Source organism: Melopsittacus undulatus, chromosome 2, assembly GCF_012275295.1.
Source record: "Melopsittacus undulatus isolate bMelUnd1 chromosome 2, bMelUnd1.mat.Z, whole genome shotgun sequence".
NCBI classification, from domain to species: Eukaryota; Metazoa; Chordata; class Aves; order Psittaciformes; family Psittaculidae; genus Melopsittacus; species Melopsittacus undulatus.
Window position 1 is genome coordinate 56,706,487 of NC_047528.1, and position 18,461 is coordinate 56,724,947.

At 38.3% G+C, this 18,461-nt stretch overlaps 1 protein-coding gene across 1 annotated transcript in view; it reads right to left on the minus strand.

Annotated features, from left to right (window-relative positions):
• EFNB2 (ephrin B2) overlaps positions 1-18,461 on the minus strand; it is a 45,707-nt gene that overhangs the window by 8,853 nt on the left and 18,393 nt on the right. The window contains exon 2 of the mRNA XM_005145238.3: positions 13,917-14,200. Coding sequence (XP_005145295.1) covers positions 13,917-14,200 — 284 coding nt within the window. The remainder of the gene's footprint in view (positions 1-13,916; positions 14,201-18,461) is intronic.

The window sequence follows — 18,461 nt, forward strand, 5'->3', positions numbered from 1 at the left end:
GGGTTTTCAAAAAGCCTATGTTATAGCTCAGAGTACAGACTGCCACATCCCAAGGAACGGGGGATTTTCAAAGAGGAGCATTTCAGTGACAAAGTAAAGTTTCCATCTCAGCTGCTCCCTGTAATTAAACCGACAATTACCCAAGGCCACTGGAAGAAATTATGTTTCAAAATTTATTAAGACTATCGAAATACAACCTCACATATCCCTAGTGTACCAGGAACAAAGTGGGCAGTTTTAAACACATCGTTTCAAGCTCTGAAAAGCTGCACTGAGAGAAAAAGCAGCAATCTGGGACATCAGAGAAAATATAGTTTCATACTGCTAATGCCCCTTGACAGTTCAGTGTACAGAAGCCAAACAAGGGAGTGAGCACAAAATATTCCTCAAACACTTGCCACTGCCTTTCTATATTGATCTCTAAATGAAAATTATACCCACTATCATGTAGGCTGCTCCGCTGCACTCTCACTTCTGCATCAAAGTGACCCTGTACCTGGAGCTCTACTCACAATGAAAGGACACTTCAAAAAAACCCACCAGCGTCTGTGATTGGAGTTTTGGGTATAAACACAGAAACATAACACAATCTTCTTGTGTCTAAAACAGAACAGCTACTCCCTGGTGTGTTTATATGACAAAACCTAGACCTTCCCTCCAGTTTATTTTTATATACATATATAAAAAAGAACAGCTTACACATTTTTTTAATTAGGTCTAAAAAGTGATATATTTTATAGAAGTAATTAATCATATACAGTCCTGTGTTAAGAAGAGATACTATTTAAATATTGACATTAATAAACATCATTAATGACTGACACAGTTTTGCATGAGTATTAAATGTCCTCAGGATCCCACACCACTTTGTATTAATACAGCAATACATAGGAAACTAAATTCAAGTTTGATGTTGCTAAACAGGTAGCAAAATATTTTTCAATCTTTTGATGGATAGGTACCTCTGATTTTCTGAGACCTGTCCTGTTCCACTGGTGTCAGCTACAAAACTAATAATTACAGTCAAAAGCACACTAAATTATTCATTTGACAGTTTATCCACACCTACAAATAAACACATATAATTGCCCTAAAATCATTAATAATTTTAAGGCTTTCTGACAAAATCATCATTTATGCGAAATGCTCACAGCAGTCAATCAAAAATGATGTTTGAGCTCTGTGTACACAGACACTGTGTGTCTGCATTCTGTGAATACATCAGCAGCTGCCATTTTATAAGGAATTTAAGATGGGTTTTCAACTTTCAGAAAAAATTGACTAGTTATGAAATTATGGTTAGGAGTCTGCTGATACACACTTACTCGAGAAGCTAGTACATATTTTCAATTTTGTAAAACAGTGCCTTAACATACCCTCTCCTTTACACAAGAGGAAATGAAATTATTCAGACCACAGGATTTCATTCCAGCTCTGTCTTCTCTTCTTCAAAATATACGTTATTAAAAAAGAAAACAAGACAAAAACAAACAAAAAAGAAGTAAAAAAAAAACCCCAAAAACCTGCAAGTCATGTAAATGAATGTATAATGTTTTACATTTATTTGCTTTTAAAACTTCACAAGTGTTGTTTACTGTTCGAAACGCATTAGTCATAAATGCAGAGGCAGGGAACCAGTGAGCGAAACAGAGTCAGCTGACACAAATAGTTCCTGGCTATGACTCTTATACAGTCCCCATGGAGAGGAAGTAATATTACATTTTAATATGTCTTCATTTGATTGTTATTACTCTGCCTCCCAGGAGGCTAAGCCACTGCATGGATCTTGGCTGTTTCCAACCTATCAGGTTGGTAACATTGCTCTAATCAGATGGAGAATTAAGCTGCTGGATTTGTGCCTGTATATAGCTTTTCATTCACAAAGAGATTAGAAATGAAGGCACAGTCACAAAAATTCAACTTCCTTCACTCCTAAATACCCACATTACAAAATGAAAAAATGCCATCACAATTACTTAAAAAAAAAACAGCAGACAAAAATCTCAGCCTCATAATTCTGCCATTATTACCCATACTTTTATGTTTTAGAATTATGAGAAACATTATCTACTTGCAAATTAAATGTTGCATCCTTTGAACCAACACTACATAGCTAAAGAAAGAAATTATGAACATCATACTTAGTTTTCCTGTGACCTCTCCTGTTTCCACAGACTATAAGAATGAATGAATGATACCAACTGATGGGTGAGGGCAAAAATTGGTTTAGTCCTCCCCTCTTAGTGTGCTGACAATACAAGCCATTCGGCTATGTATCAAAGGCACATCACTGACAAGGTCATCAAGAATTAATTGCTGCTGGTATGGGCCTGTTAATAGAAAAATGAGAATTAAAGTTTCTTTGGGGTAGATCAGTACTGTCTGATGGTAGTGAGTTTCACCTTTTTTTTTCCTTAAATACTGCTTGAATTCAGCATCAGAAAACAGGGTTTTCAAAATCAGAGCTAAATAAAATCCGATAACCCTACCCGCCTCCAATTTTCCCCAGCTGTGTTTAGAAATGAAATGGAAGAGCCTGAACAGCAGCAAAAATCCATGAAAGCTTTAGATCTAACAGCAGTAAGAAGTTATTCTTAAAGCAAAGCTGTACTTGATCTCATACACACTCACAGGATTACGAAGCGCATGTAAAATTTTTGAGGGTTTTTTTATTTTATTAAGTAATAGAACACTATTTTGGTCAGGCATCGTGCATTTGTCCTCTGACTGCTTTCATCTGCTTTTGGTCTTTTTAATGACTGTCTTAGCAAAGCACCAAATAAATACTTCTTCTTTCCCATAAATTATCTAAATTTATGGGCCAAGTTTAAGAACACCAGAAATCACACACTGCCAAACCACAAATCACAGATCACAACACAGAGGTGTTTCTAGACCAGCCAGGGATGAAAAACAAGGCAGCTGAGGTAATAGAGTGTTTTAATTAAATGAACTTAAATTATTTTTTTCTCTTTCTTACTCCACTTACTAGCAATGCCAAACCTGCATAGAGATCTAAAACAACTGGAAAAAATTGTTCAGGACACTCACCAAAGAACAGGTACTTGGCGAACACTTGGCAAAAGCTTGGGTGAGCTGCAGAGTTTAGAGAAAAGATATACACACCAATTTCTACTACTAGCTGCCAACGGTTTACCCTTACTTGTAGTGAGACTGACACTGAACCCTTCAACAAAAAAAAAAAAGAAGTTGTCTTCTAGAATTTAACTATCAGCAGTGCCAAACCTGGACTGTAAGTGCTAAAATTAAATGCATTATGAATAGTTGTATGAGTACTGTTACTGTGTTGTCTGTGTTGCTATCTACAGACAATAAAATCACATCCTAACTTTTCTGCTGATCTTATAGTGTCTTTAATAAAAAAGATTAAAACCTGCTGAATTGGCTCAATTAATACAATTTAGGACACCAAGACAGTCATGAAAAATGTGTAAAAATGGTCTACCGATAATTTTGCAGTTTTCTGACATGTCTGGTTTTCATTTGTCCTACTTGCAAAGTCAAGGTGGCAGCAGGATTTTGAGCTTCTCAACCTAAAGGACATTCAGAAAACTCATTCTCTCAGTCTTATTCCACACATTTCTTCGAATTAAGTTTTTCTCTTAAACTAAAGCTTATAGAGTATTTATAAATATTTTGAAGGCAGCTTTTTTTCCCTCTATCCACATACGAGGCAAGAGTTTCATGTGAAGAAAAGGACAAGAATTATCCCTTCTTTTCCACTTCTCATTCTTGTTGTTTTTCAAAATTAAGTCCTATGTTGTATGTCTCAGGACTTGTATCTAAACAGGATCCACAAATCATATTCTGTGCAACAACTAAGCAGTGCCCTCCCCAGTTAAGCTAAACCCAGAACAAAATGAAGTAAATAAAAAACAGGCCTCTTCTTGCCTGGAAGAAGACAAAGGCTTTACAGTGAAACCTTGTTACTAACATTTCTAACTACTGCTCTAAAATGTATCTTTTCCAAAGGCAGACTGTGTGACTTGTGGTACTTAGATGAGACTCTTGATACAAGGGTCTTTATGTAATTCGCCACAAAAGTCTCCATTTGTGCAGGAGAGAAGCAAGACAGGGCAATCAGTTATGTGCTGCAATATACCTTACTATATACCAGTTAGTTAATTCCAGGCACACTTCTGGAAATCCATAGACTTTCCCTTCCAGCATCTCATACCATCCAACTGAGAAGGACAGCCCAAGTATTAAGCACAAAATAGGGAGAAAGTTCTTATAAAGTTTCCTACATTCAGAATGATTTTATTAATTCCAGAGAGACACAGCATCGTACAAGAGTACAGGTGGTAAACAAATAAATAAATAAATAAGTCCTTTATATCAACAAAGTCATAAAGGGAAAAGAGACAGCTAGCAAGACACAGTTGGAAAGCATCAAAAAAGCTGTTGAGCTCTGAGGAGTTTCTGTTGCTTATAGTTTTAAAAAGAGCACCACTTTATCTCTGGGTTAAGGAATACCACAGCTGAAGTGTACTAAACAGCAAACTATTGGCTGAATTATTATCTATTACAGAAGGTCACAGCATCCACCCACAACAAAATCCTACTTGCTTCAGTGCAAATTGTCTTGGAGTAATTTAGAGATTATACAAAAATTAAAAAGCGTCTCAACACTGTATCCCTATAACTGACAATTTAAGTCTTTCATTACAGTTAAGTATTTCCAAAAGTATTTCAGCTCCATATTTCACATACTCTGAGAAATGTCAGATAATGATCTACTGCACACATGGTTGCTTCTAGTTTACATAAACAAATTATATATTTGAGAGCGCTGAAGTAACTGTGGCAGATGCAAGCCCACTAATTATGATGTATTCAGTGTATATCAGAAAGTATGCATCTAAAGCAGATTACTAGCTAGTTAACTTCACCAACCACAAACAGGTATTTTGCATAAGTTTATCCTTTCTCCTGGCACACTACTGGCAGAAGTCTGTCATGGATGGGGAGAAGTATCTTCCCACCACCACAACAAGCTTTGCTTAACAGTTCAGCTGAACAGAACTAATATAATTAGTTAGCATTCGAGTTACACTGATTATTACTAATGACAAGCCAGCTTGCTGGAAACAAAAGCAGAAGCTTTAACATTAAGTGAGAACCTACTTTCTGTATTGTACAAACCCTACCCCACTCCTGAAGAATGTTCATCTGCCTTGAAAATCTTTCTGCTTTCTGTCTGTGGCACTTGGATAAGGAAGGATTATAGTGAAAGTTCATATTAAATAAATAACAAACCTCTTGCTCATTCTACTGTCACTAATTGCATGCAATGATATTAATGACCCAGTAATTGCTATACGAGTAGCACTGAAGTGGAAAACATCATTTTGAGGCAGAGTTCATCTCTAGGTGGTAGGACTTCACCAGTGACTGAGTTAATGCCGAGTGACAGTTTAGAATATAACACTATAGATGAAAAAATGTGCCAGTCTCATGGTCAGAACAATTTAGATGGACATGATGTTATTTGCTTTGACCACACAGAGTCCAGAAGTAACCCCAATAAAGTGCCACATTCAGAGTTTGCCCTATAGATGAACCTCATTTTTTTCAGGGGAGATGCTCTGCACTACAACAATCTAGAGCAATTTTCCACATGTTTGCTTCAATAAAAGAATACCTTCATCTCCTGCTTTTACATCAAGCACAACAAAAGTGTGCTTTATTGCAAAACACAAAAAGCTATTTACATCATCTAACTATCCTTCAGCAACACAGAGTTTGGCACCTTAGTACTGAGATCAATTATGATACTATGGGATGACTGTGTGCTTGGCAAAGATGATCAGAAGTTAAGCACTGTTTTGATTGCAGTATGCTTATGTTTGTGTTTAGAGCTTCAGAATACCCATGGAGCAAAACTTAATGAGGGAACATTGCTGAAATAAAGCAATGTGAATTTCCAAGGTGCTACAGGACCTCTAGCTCAAATACTCACTGTAAGAAATTAAGGAGTTTAGCTTCTTTAGAAATTATCGCATAGGCACATCTTGGTTCATTTTAAGAAACTCCGACGGGATAAGAATGTTAATCCAGCAGTGTGTGAAATTTTGAAAAACTGTAATTAAACAGGAGAACTGATACTTTTAATAATTATGTTCACACATATTTTAATATTTCACTAGTGTTTCAGTAGTATAACATTATTAAGTTTTCTTCTTTTTTTTAAAAAAAAATTTCCTTCTGCTACACAAATTGTTTCAAGAATGTCTTTATTCTGCTACCAAATCTGCTGTGGCAGCCTCTGGATGGCAGGTGGAATTGAGTTTCAACACAGGCTGGGGCCAGACACCTGGAAAGCAGATTTGCAGAAAAGGCACTGGAGTCCTGGCGGACACCAAGTTGGCCATAAGCCAGCAGTGTGCACTGGTAGCAAAGGCAGCCAACAGCCTCCTGGGCTGCATTTGGCAGGACACTGCCAGCAGGCAAATGGAGGTGATCCTTCCCCTCTACACAGCACTGGTGAGGCCACAACTGGAGTGCACGGTACAGTCACGGGCTCCCAGTACAACACAGACATCGACTTAAGGAAGCAAGTCCAGTAAATGCTTATGGAGATGATGAAGGAACTGGAGCATTTGTATAGGACTTGAGACTGTTCAGTCTGGAGAAAAGAAGGTTAAGGAGGATTTTACCATTGTGTATAAATACCTGGTGGGGAGAGTAAAGAAGGAAGAGCCAAACCCTTCTCAGTGGTGTACACTGACAGGACAAGAGGCAATGGGCACAAGCTGAAATATAGAGAAGGCTGTTTAAACCTGAGAAAACCTTTTTAAATGTGAAGGTGACAGAGCACTGGAACAGGCTGTCCAGGCAGAGTGGAGTCTCTATCCTTGGAGATCTTCAAAATTCAGCTGGACACAGTGGTCCTGGACAACCGGCTGTAGTTCAGCCTTCTTGAGCAAGGGCTTGAGCAAGGGACTAGATCATCTCCAGAGGTGCCGTCCAAAGTCAACTGTTCTGCAGTTCTGCGATCAACCGCACCGCTGTGGTCTAATGCATTTATGTGCTAACATGAAATACTTGAAAAACAAATCGTTCTTGGTTTCCCTGGCAGGATTTGGATTCAGACTTCTGTTTCTCTTACAGCAGCTCAGTGAGCACATAAGGACTAGTCTGCTGCTGTGGTTATTTTTGCTGTCTTCATCTACTGAACAGAAAACAGATAAATCATGCTAACAAAGATCTGAACACGCTTTTTAAAAACAGCCTTATCAGCTTAGTACGGACTCTTCTCCAAGAACTTCTAAGACCTCCTTAAGCCTAATCCTGCTTTTACTCACAGAAATATTTGCATGATTTCCTTGGAACTGAAAAAGAGCAACTGGAAGACTGCCCATTCGGGCTTAGTTTTATAGTCTGATTTATCAGAAATAAATCCTGGCATATTCTTACTCCAAAGCTTCCAGGATTGACTAAAGTCAGGAAAGAAGGTCCAAGCTAACATTTAACCCTGTTCTTCAACCATTTCAACCTTGTGTTTTAGTTAACACAGTTCTCAAACCAAAGTACATTTGCCTCCAATCCAGCTATGTAAAGACTTTAATGAAACAAACATTTTCAACTATTTAAAATCAATTTCATTAAATCCTTTATAAATACTTACACAGTTTCTGGCCTTTTATTTTAAGACTTAAAATACTGTAATATGTAACAGACATTATGCAAGCAACTACATAAAATAAAGACTGATGATCCCACTTGATGAGATAAATACTCATCACCAAACTTAGGGACAAAGTGAGAGTTAAATGTGTTTTAGCATGCTAGTGTGCTTTTCCAATATTTACAATATTTTTAAATTATGAGGAACTATAAAAAAAAGGAGAAAAATAAACAGTTACTAAAAATATCAGCTTCCTATGAAATTTTAAAACCGGTTTAATTCCTGAGTATTTCCTGAATGATTCTTTCTTCCAGTCTGAATAATTACTCTTCATTTTAATCTGATTCTATATCTATATGGAATACTTAGGAATGTGGGGGGGAATAAATGTATTTTTTCACTAGATGTCATCAATTAAAAAACTGAGCATTCCTCTTTCATTTCCTTCCCCTAGGAATAAAGAAATAATAACAGATTTCCTGCTGAACTATCTCTGTCTACTTGAAAGGAGATAAACGGTTGGTATTGCCTAGGTAATGGCACCAAATATGAACAAAATCCATCAATCTAAAATAGCCTTATTCTCTTACAAGACCTCTGTGGTCTGGGACAAAACCCCGAAGGACCATGACTCCATTAATCCTGTAGGTCTTAGACTCTGTTAGAAATCTGAAGCTGCACAGACAGTGATTTTTTTCCTCCAATAATATTATTTGTTTGAGCTGTATTTATATTTCATTCAACAAGAGCTAAGTGGTATTGCTGATATATCCCTTAAAAGACTCTCAGCAAAGTCAAAGACTGACCTTTGGATATCATTTTACACTAAAAAGAAATCATTTATCTAATTTTCCAAGGAAGGAGGAGGAAAGGGGAAAGAAAAAATGTGATCTTTGTACAACTGGAATCGGGATGGCTGTTATCACATAGGCTTTCATTACCACCACCAAAAAATAACAATTGATTGTGGGACCACAGAGTCTTTCACAAAAAGCATGAAAAATGTGTTTGCTGCAAAAGAAATTTAATTTAAATTCTGACAGCTTTGGTCTCCCGTTTTGGCTATTTTGGAATTAACCTCCAAACAAAGGAAACCCTACTGTTCCCTTTTGGGTAGCTCTTACTGGGTGTTTGGGAAGTTGCAGGCGGCTGTGGACTGAAGCCTGCCTCGGAGAGGTGTCAGAATGCCCATAGAGCCAGATTAGACAGCACTTAAACTGTTTGGTCAGAATACAGAAATAACATTTTAATGTAAACCTATTTGCCCACGCAAAGAAATCTTCCTCCCAGTTGAGCCATATTTCAGGGCACAATCTATATTGTCCTTTAATGTGTTCTTCCTCAGACAGTTATTGCCCTTTAATTGTAACAGAATTACAAAGTGAAAACATAAAAAGCCTTGTGATTTTTCAAACCCAGCTAATGCAAAAGTTTCAGAATGACTGTTTCAACTTTAAAAGCCACAGTACTTTTAAAGCAGTTATCTACAATGAATTTCTGCTAGCCAGCATGAACCTTTAAATCAGTCAGGGATCAAATATATATATGTATGTTTTTTCAATTTAAGCCAGAGGCCAATTACATAAGTGGGTCACTTGAAAAAAGTTGACAAAAAAACATTTAAGGAAAACTGCATATTCAATTTTGCCAATGTCAAAACCAAAAGGCATCATTAGCTAAGCAAGCTTGGCTAATGGGGCCCAGACAGAATAAGCATTTGAGAGGAACCTCTTCTAGGACCATGTGTAGACCCATCCCAAGGCTCAGGCCATTCTTTTACAAATTTTGAACAGGTGCAGGCTTCATTGTAGGTGGTTTATTTTTTTAATGCTGATGATGCTAGCCCATAATCTTCATTTTACTTATGCAAAAGAAGGGATGAAGTGAGCAGAGTATGTGCTTGCTTGGCCAAGCTATGTCAGGAGCGTGCGTGACGGTGCTCCAAGGCAAGCAGCACTGCTCCCTTCCCTCTGGTGTAGCTTCCTGCAAGCTTCCCTTCCCCAGGGCGCTCACTCAGTGCAAACCCTGGGTACCACAGCGCGCTCTTTGTGCTCTCTGACTAAAGGCCAAGTTTGCTGGGAAGGACTCAGGACAACTCCTGTTCACCCAAAGTAAACATCTTTGGCATATTATATGTGCTTGTACTACGCTAACACATCTCCCTCCTTCCCTGCATCTGAGAGAGGCACTGAAGCACTTACACCATGCGCCAAATACTGAGAAGATACTCATTGCTCATTCCAAGTAATCCGCAACAGCAAAAATTATACTTCATTCCCTAACCATGCAAAGACATAAAAAGACTTTTTAATGCAAATATCAGAGTTGCAAATCTGCACACTCTTCTTGTGCTTAACTTTGCCCTTCACACAGATATTTATGTTGTCGGGCATGATGTATCTTCCTTCAAACATCTGATTAAATATTTCCTTAGAGACTTATGATATGTTAGCTAAATGGTCGCATATTTTAGGATAATCTAACATTAATACTTCTGAGATCTCAAGTACATTTGACCTTCTCTAGTTCTGCTGAGAAGAAATCAGGTAACTGTAGGAAAATGTATCTATTAATTTCCCAGGAACAAAAAATTGATGATGGAGAAGAACAGAAAAGCCAGGACACTCTGCTACATCATTTATTCACTTCCACAATAGCATACAATATCATCTTTCCAAGTACTGCTGTTCACAGAATTAACTATTTTGATTCTGATACTCATATTAAGGAATATTTTGTTGAGAAATGGATTTGATTATTTTTTAATTAAAGTACCATTAAATCTGAAAACAGATATCAGAAACTCATCTACACTTTCAGTTTTTTAAAAAGTGTGAATTGTGGAACGAGAAAAGTTGCATCTTTATACACTTAGACCTTGGAAAGTACTGAGCAGAAAACATTTCCTTCTGCTATACCTAGCATGAATATATCTGGATGATATAAAAATTATGGCTTGAAGAATTCCTGCACAATCAAATTTCCCTTAAGGTACACAGGGTTCAGGAAGCTGCTTCATCCTGTGTTATAACTCTTCATCCCCAAATGACTAACCCTAATCTGAATAGAGGTTTTACTGTTTAATACAGCTCCACAAACCACATACTATTACCTTAGAAAAACAAACTGTGTTTTCAAATAATGGCAAGATGATAAAGGTACATGATGAGACATAAACCATTTAAGGTTTGACAATGGCCTGCCAGCGTGAGATTAGACTACAGACGCAGACAGAGTAAGCACTACAAAGACGCTGGGCTCAGTGAACTCTTGTGTCAGCTTTGTTTGATGCCCCTTAGGGGAATACAAGATCCTAAAACACTCAAAATCAAAAGCTGGCACATAAAATGCATCATTGCCTTCACTTCATAGCACCCTCAGACCCCCCAAAAAACAGCAAATCAAGACAAAACACAAAACTACCATAGGGAAGGGAAAGGAAAGGGGAAGAGGAAAGGGAAAGGGAAAAGAGAAAGCGGAAGGGGACAATGAAGAGGAAAAAGGGAAGGGAAATGGGAAGGGGAAGGAGAATCAGAGTAGGTGGGAGGGACAGAATCAGAGTTGGTGAGAGATCCAGTACACCTGTGAAATTACAGGTCTGGGAACAGGGATGTATGCAAATGATTTATGGCCTGATTTGCATACATGATTAAGATGTATTATATTACTAGTAAAAAATCACAGTAAATGTCCTGACTACCAGAACTTGCATCTGACAAGGCTGTGCCAGGGTCATGAGCTTTTGAACACAGGCTGCTAAAATCTTATCAGCTCCAGTATCTCTGTGAAATGGTGTCCTAGCTGAGCCGTGGCCTAGTTTTCCCTGTTAGTGTTGCTGAGACCGACATCACTGAGTTCATTGTTTTCTCCCTGAATGATAGAAAAGCATTTTAGCTTTAGGATGGCTGGGTTTTAAGGATTGGGTTTTTTTTTTTTTGTCCAGCCTATTAAAATGCATGGGTAGCCTTGATGCATCTCGGTCAGTATGCTAGCAATATAGTGATAGATTAGCCATTTGATTATGCCAGAATGAGCAGGGAAAGTAATATCCTAAGGCACTCCAGTATTACTGCAAGGCCAGTGTGATCTCTGAGGCATTAGGCTGAAGGCTGAGAAAGTTCTTTCAACCAAACTATACTGTAATTTTCCAGGAAATGCAACATCTATTATACCTTACTGCTATAATGAAATAATTATACAAAACTAATGAAAATGAGACATATTTAATAATTCTCTGGGTAAATCCATGACATGGATATGACAGAACTGACAGGGTATCAGAAAGCTCAATTTGTGCCTATAATTTTCAGGTAATAATTGTAACAGTGCCATTTGTTCCTCTAAATCTGGTCTGCTGTGAATGTTTTTATAAGCAGCACTCAATACTGAACACATTTAATTATTAAAGGCAACTATTTGAGCATGGTCATTTTTATGCTACACATTTTCACTGGAATTACAGACTATTTCTCAACATCTAATCTTGCAGTTTTTACCCTGGTAAATCTCACTGGATTTCAGTGGGAATTTTGTCAAAGCTAAATGCTGTGTAAGTGGGATCAGGTTTCAATATACCCCTTGACTGAACAGAAAGTGCCTATATTAAGCGATCTATTTGTCAAACCTTAAAAACAAAAAAATGGTGGGTTTTTTTCTCTCACAACTGTTACTTAGTAATTTCTGTATTTAATATTTAATGCAGTGAATTCTTAGTTTCTGTGACATACAACTTGTTTTATACACAGTGTGTCTGTGTACCATTATGCATATAACTGCAAAGTGAGCATTAATTTATATTAAATATATTTCCATTTTAAAAGTACTTGCTCAGAGCATTTGTAAAATTACCATTATTTTTAACTAAGAAGTTAAATATTTACAGTGGCAGACATTACAAATAAAATAATTATCAGCCCTCCAATTTTCAAGGAGGTGATAGAAATGTGTTTGGGGACAAACTTTTTAGCAGGGTCTGTCGTGACAGGACAAGGAGTAATGTTTTTAAACTAAAAGCGAGTAGATTTAAACTAGATATAAGGAAGAAGCTATTTACAATGAGGGTGGTAAAACACTACAACAGGCTGCCCAGAAAGGTGGCAGATGCACCATCTCTGGCAGTGTTCAAGGTCAGGTTGGACCTTGCTCTGAGCAACCTGATCTAGTTGAAGATGTCTCTGCTTATTGCAGGGGGGTTGGAACTAGATGACCTTTAAAGGTCCCTTCCAACTCAAAACTATTCTGTGATTCCATGAAGTAAGATACACCAGGATCCTACTTCTTTGTAACTGCAGAAAAGGCAGTGCACAGAATTTGTCCATCTCCTACTAGCTGGTGATCCTTGGTCAAGACTTCAGAAGTCCCCATGGAGCTAAATGAGACCCGCAGGCTCATTTTGTATTATCATGACAAAACCTAAACTAATGTAAATCATTGTTGTACTGCTGAGGTCTCAGTTTAGGCTAACTCCTGATTCACATCATTAACTTTACACATCATAAGTAGTTTAAATCACTAAACACAGTGGTTACCTCCAGACTTGTTTTCAGCTATAAATCCTTGATCAGATTACAACTCACACAAAGTTTATCTTGCTGGACACAGGCCTGTGTCACACACATTCTTTTTACAAGGCCAGGCCCATGAAAATGGAGGAAATTCAAGATCATGCTAGTCTATGTTTTGTCCAAGAACCCTCCTAGCTATTATATGGACATGGCAGGCATGGACTGTAGCTAGTCATGCTCAACTAGAATCCATCAGTAACCGTTGTGGGGAAGTTACATGGTCAAAGTTGGCACCAAAGTGACCAAAGGTGTTTCCTGTTAGAATCCCTGGATCACCTAAGAGTAATGGCCAGCCATCTTACCTAAGATGACTCAGCTCAGAATGTCCAGGCCACCCTAATCCTGCTCCTGGTGTAAGAGCATTCCAGTGTAAGGCCAATAGCATGGCTCATCACCAGAGCTGTGAGCAGGAAACACATCATGGTTTAGCCGCACACAGGACACAATACCTACACAGGAGAAGCCCTTTGCAGGTGCAGAAGTACAATCTAATTTGGTTTACACAAACAAAGCTAAAAAGAGACAGAGGCCCCATGGAAGTCAGGAATAAGGTCAAAAATAAGCTGACAAGAAAATATTTTCGAAGAAAAAAAAGCAAACAAACCCATTCACATTCTTTTTAGTATGCTTGTAATGTACAAGACAATACACAAAAGAACAATTATATTTAAAGGAATCAACAACTGAAATTTTGAACTTACATATGACGTAATAATCTTTGTTCTTCTGAAATTCCAGGCCCCAGAGATTAGGACTGAACTCTTGAAACTTGATGGTAAACTTAACATCTTGATCTGGCTTGGCACAGTTGAGTAGAGGTGTATTGTCCTTTTTAATAGCACAGCTATCTGCTTGGTCTTTATCAACCATGTAGACCTTATAATATTCATACTGGCCAACTGTTTTAGAGTCCACCTTTGGGCATATAATATCCAGTTTGTCTCCTATCTGTGGATATAGTACCAATCCTTGTCCAGGAAGGAATCTGAAACAGGAAAAAAAAAGGGGGGGGGGGGGGGGGGGGGGGGGGGGGGAGGATAGGGGAGGGAGGAGGGAAAGATATGGGAGGGAGGGGAGGAGGTGGAAATACAGGGACAAAAAGGAAAAAAAAAAAAGGGAGGGGGGGAGGAAGAGAAAAAGGGAAAATGTGAGACACTTGATAAGATCGCACCCAGAATAGTAGCAATTGCAGTGGACAGAAAAGAACAAATACACAGTTTCCAAAACCAAAATGACTGAGCAAACCAGATCTTAATAATCTGGACCTGACTTGACTTAATATCAACAAGATGTTTATCTAGATCTTGGAAATTACAGATGGATTAAGTCTTCTAATCCTTATCCCAGTTTTGGGAACTCTATTAGGTTTTATGTCTCTGGCAGGCATTGCTGTTTCTTCCACATTTGGCCATTTACAGCAGCTAGTACAACATCTGGTGTTGTACTAGCTACAATCCTGTTTTTTCAGCTTTGGTAACATTTCTACTATTCTTGCACATACTTTGCTAATTTTGGACATGGAAGGATGACAAGAACAATTTTTTCAACCCCCCCTAAGCAGCCATGTGGGAAGGGAAACAACTTAGACATTAAAATTTAACAACATATTAAGATATTGATTGATACTGCCAGTAGAAAACAAAGAACGTCAGTCACTCACCAGGATCATGCTTATAGACCTTGGGTAGACAGAGATCTACCTGACTCAAGGACCCCACATGCTTCTGATAAAACACTTCTCCAAGACAGCGTGACTGCTACACTACAATTTCTTCTTTCAAGCTCTACCATTACCATCATTACTTCTTGTGCTGTAAGTGGAACATGCGTGTGCTTTTGCCTTACTGCTGATGAAGACTTCTTATACAAACTGGCAGTGAGCTTTAATGTTTGGGGTTACACTCGATATTGTATCTATCCTACTTGTATTAATTAGTAGGCAAACCTCACCACTTCTTCACAAAAGAAAAATATAAATAATTACTTATAATATTGATTTATCCACAAAATGAGGAGCCTTGTTCTCACAAGGACAAAAGCCACAGCAGGTTTGTTTGTTTCTTTCTCTGTAAGATATATTTGTTCCAATTAAGGCCAAGAAGTGCGTGTTTTAGAACTACAGCCAATGTCCTCGAATGCACAGACCTAAAAGACTGACTTTCTTTCCTCTTTCTCCTGCCTGCCAGCCTTTTCAAAGATCTTCCTTAATGGAGAATCGGCCTGAAAAAAACAACTGAAACAACTGCTGCCTAATGAACACCCTTCTCCAACTGCTAGCGTTTAAACAGCACATGTAGTAAATCTAGCTTATTCACACAAACAGCCTTCCTGGAAACTTTAAATTAAGAGTATTAAGGCCCAACCAGAACAAAGCTGTAGGCACTGGTGACCTCCAGTCTCGGCCTTGGCTAAAGGAGCCCACAAGCATGTAGTAGTGCTAGGGCAGAATTTACTAAGTTAGAGAAAATGACAATGCGACACCCCAAATTTCAAGTCCATCATTTAAAACTGCTTGCTCCCACACAATGCAAGTTTATGATCTGTGCTAATTGAGCAGGATTATTTTCACTCACAAAGCCTGTGTAAGAATTATATTTGTTGTGAAGCAGCACATAGCAGGACAAAGACGTAATTACAGATTTAGGGAAAAAGAACAATGAAATGTTATGGCAAGAAAAGCGGCTGCTGATGTATAAATCACTGCACTCTTTTGTGCCATGCAACATGATTTCCAGACTACAGAAGCTAGGCTTGGCCATGGCTGTTCAAACTCAGAAGCACGGGAGGCGAGGAGAAGCCGCACCTCCTCCTCCAGTTTTCGGACATGCCAAAAGAATGCAGTGACTACCACCTCCCAAAATCTGAAATGGTGAAACAAAGGGAAAGGTGGAAAGGCAGGAAGGCACCCTTCTCGAAGTCACCAGCCTGGTGAGGGATGACTGATGGAGAGGCTAGCTCAGCAAGGATGCCAAGGAAATGGTGGGAGGAAGACCCCAGCCAGCAAATGTTCCCAAGGGAGCAGCATGCATCCTGATTCGAGCTCTCCTCAGGGATTGACTGACCAGGAAAATGGAAAGGGATATAGTTTCTGAGCTAACCTCTGTCACCTGTGACTGACTTTACCACCTTATCTTGACCTCAGAGTCACATTCTACTTTGCTCCTGCACAGCAGTGTTATACGAGAAAAATGAAAATTACTTGTATTCCCCCATCTGCATGACAGGATAAATGCTGGTTGCTGTATGATCCCACTGCTGTAAATATTTCTTCTTGCCAGTAATTCTTCACATAATGGGAATATGTAATATGAAACACCTGAGATTTCAGAGACCAAATATTTTTTTAAATCAATTTAGATTCCCATGCATAATAAATACAGAATTCATAAGGTTAGAAACATGCACCTCTGTTATTATCAATACGACCTAAAAGCTGCCCTGAAAACCAAAAGCACTGATTCTAATTTTAGGTTCTGTGTATATATGTACGTGTGCAATGAAGCACCAGTGGCATACATTCTCCAGTGGCATACATTCTGCATGCAAACTCTGAGCACGAACAGGATGCATTCAGAGATGGCATGCCAGGCAACCCTCAGAAACAGCTACCAGAGAGGAAGTACACCTGTGTGCCTTGGTTAAGTAGCCAGGAATTGCCCCATAAAAGGCAGAGGACAGAACCACCCCCAACAGACAGCTAAAACTACACTTTATAAAGAGCTTTAAACTGATACACTCGTTAGACTTTATGGCAGGGGAATATTCTTGTTACAGCTCCAAGTCTGTGCAGTTTTAGAACTAAATTTGGTATATCTCCTTCCACTTGAGTTTCTGAACTTGCAGGATCTAATGCTGATGGGATTAGAAAAGAAAAAAGGCTGAAAATGAAAGGATTAATCTTAGAACTTGATTGTATTGAAATGTTTTCTACAGTTTGCACCTTTCATCGTGACCTCTGCAAGAAAGATATTTTTCCAATTTAGTTGCCTTATTTCCTTACAACAATAAAGCACAAATAGGGATGGAGAGAACATAAAAATTTCACCTCATGCATTCCAGTTCAACCACAAAATTTACAGGGGCCTATTAGTAGTAGGCAGGATTATTATTCCTGCAGCTGTGTAGTACACTTTTGCTACTATATTTTCATGAAGACTTTAAATAAACCATTTGCTGGGTACTAAGCATTTTCTGAAGTTATTTATTAAATGCCAGGGGGATTAAGACTACTGCTTCACAAACTTATTTTTGAAAATCTTGTATCTGGAAAAAACAAACACACAAAGAACACACATCCAGCCTTTGCAGAGGTTAACAAAGATTTCAGGATTAATCCTGAATCTTTATTTCTGCAAGTACCAAAATATATGTACGTAAGCATTCTGGGGGAACATCAATACTTACAACATGTTTGAAGGATGGCATATATAAAAATAAAGTTAATGAACTGGCTTTAAAAGTCTGATCAAAAATCAGAATGCCTTTTCAACTAATTAACAATCTTTTTTTTTTTTTTTTTTTTTTTTTACACAAGCAGAAATATAATACAGATGGAAGAAGAGTTTCCAGAATCCTGAGACTGGTCCTGAGAAGGCTGTGCTGCCTGGGACAGTAACACGCTCTTTAAGCAGTCAGGGTAGCAACAGCACTGGAAACATTGCTTTCTATAAAAAGCAAACTTTCTGCTTTTCTGCTCTAAATGTTCTTTACTGGGAAACCTACATACCAGTATAGGCCCCTGTGCCCTAAGAGAAACTCAGGAGAAAAGATTAGGGAGTTCCCAACGTGTATCTCTCAGCAGTCATATACAGTGAGATTAGAGCATTCAAAGAATCTTGCTCACAATTAATAATCCTAGTGCTTAGTGTGAGAAAGGACAGAAAAGTACATAAAGTACTGTAAAAGCTGTACGATGAAATTAATGCACTTTATGTCTGGCACTTTTGAATACAGATGGCATTTTTACTGTCAGCCCAAAATTGGTGTATTGTGGGCGACATTTGACATCTGTGCAAAGCCCATGGAAGTGAATCCCTCCCACGCTGCTTATCATGTCATGCTGCTTATCAAATAACAGCAACATGCAGGGTTCCAAAACCTTCTTAAAAGTATTATATTAGACAAAAAGTCACATGGCACATGAACAGAAAATAGGAACCGAGTAGTCCATCCCCCACTACCACTAATGTTACAAGCATTCCCTGTACCACACTTAATTTAAGGCCCAGCAGTTCCTGGCACTAATG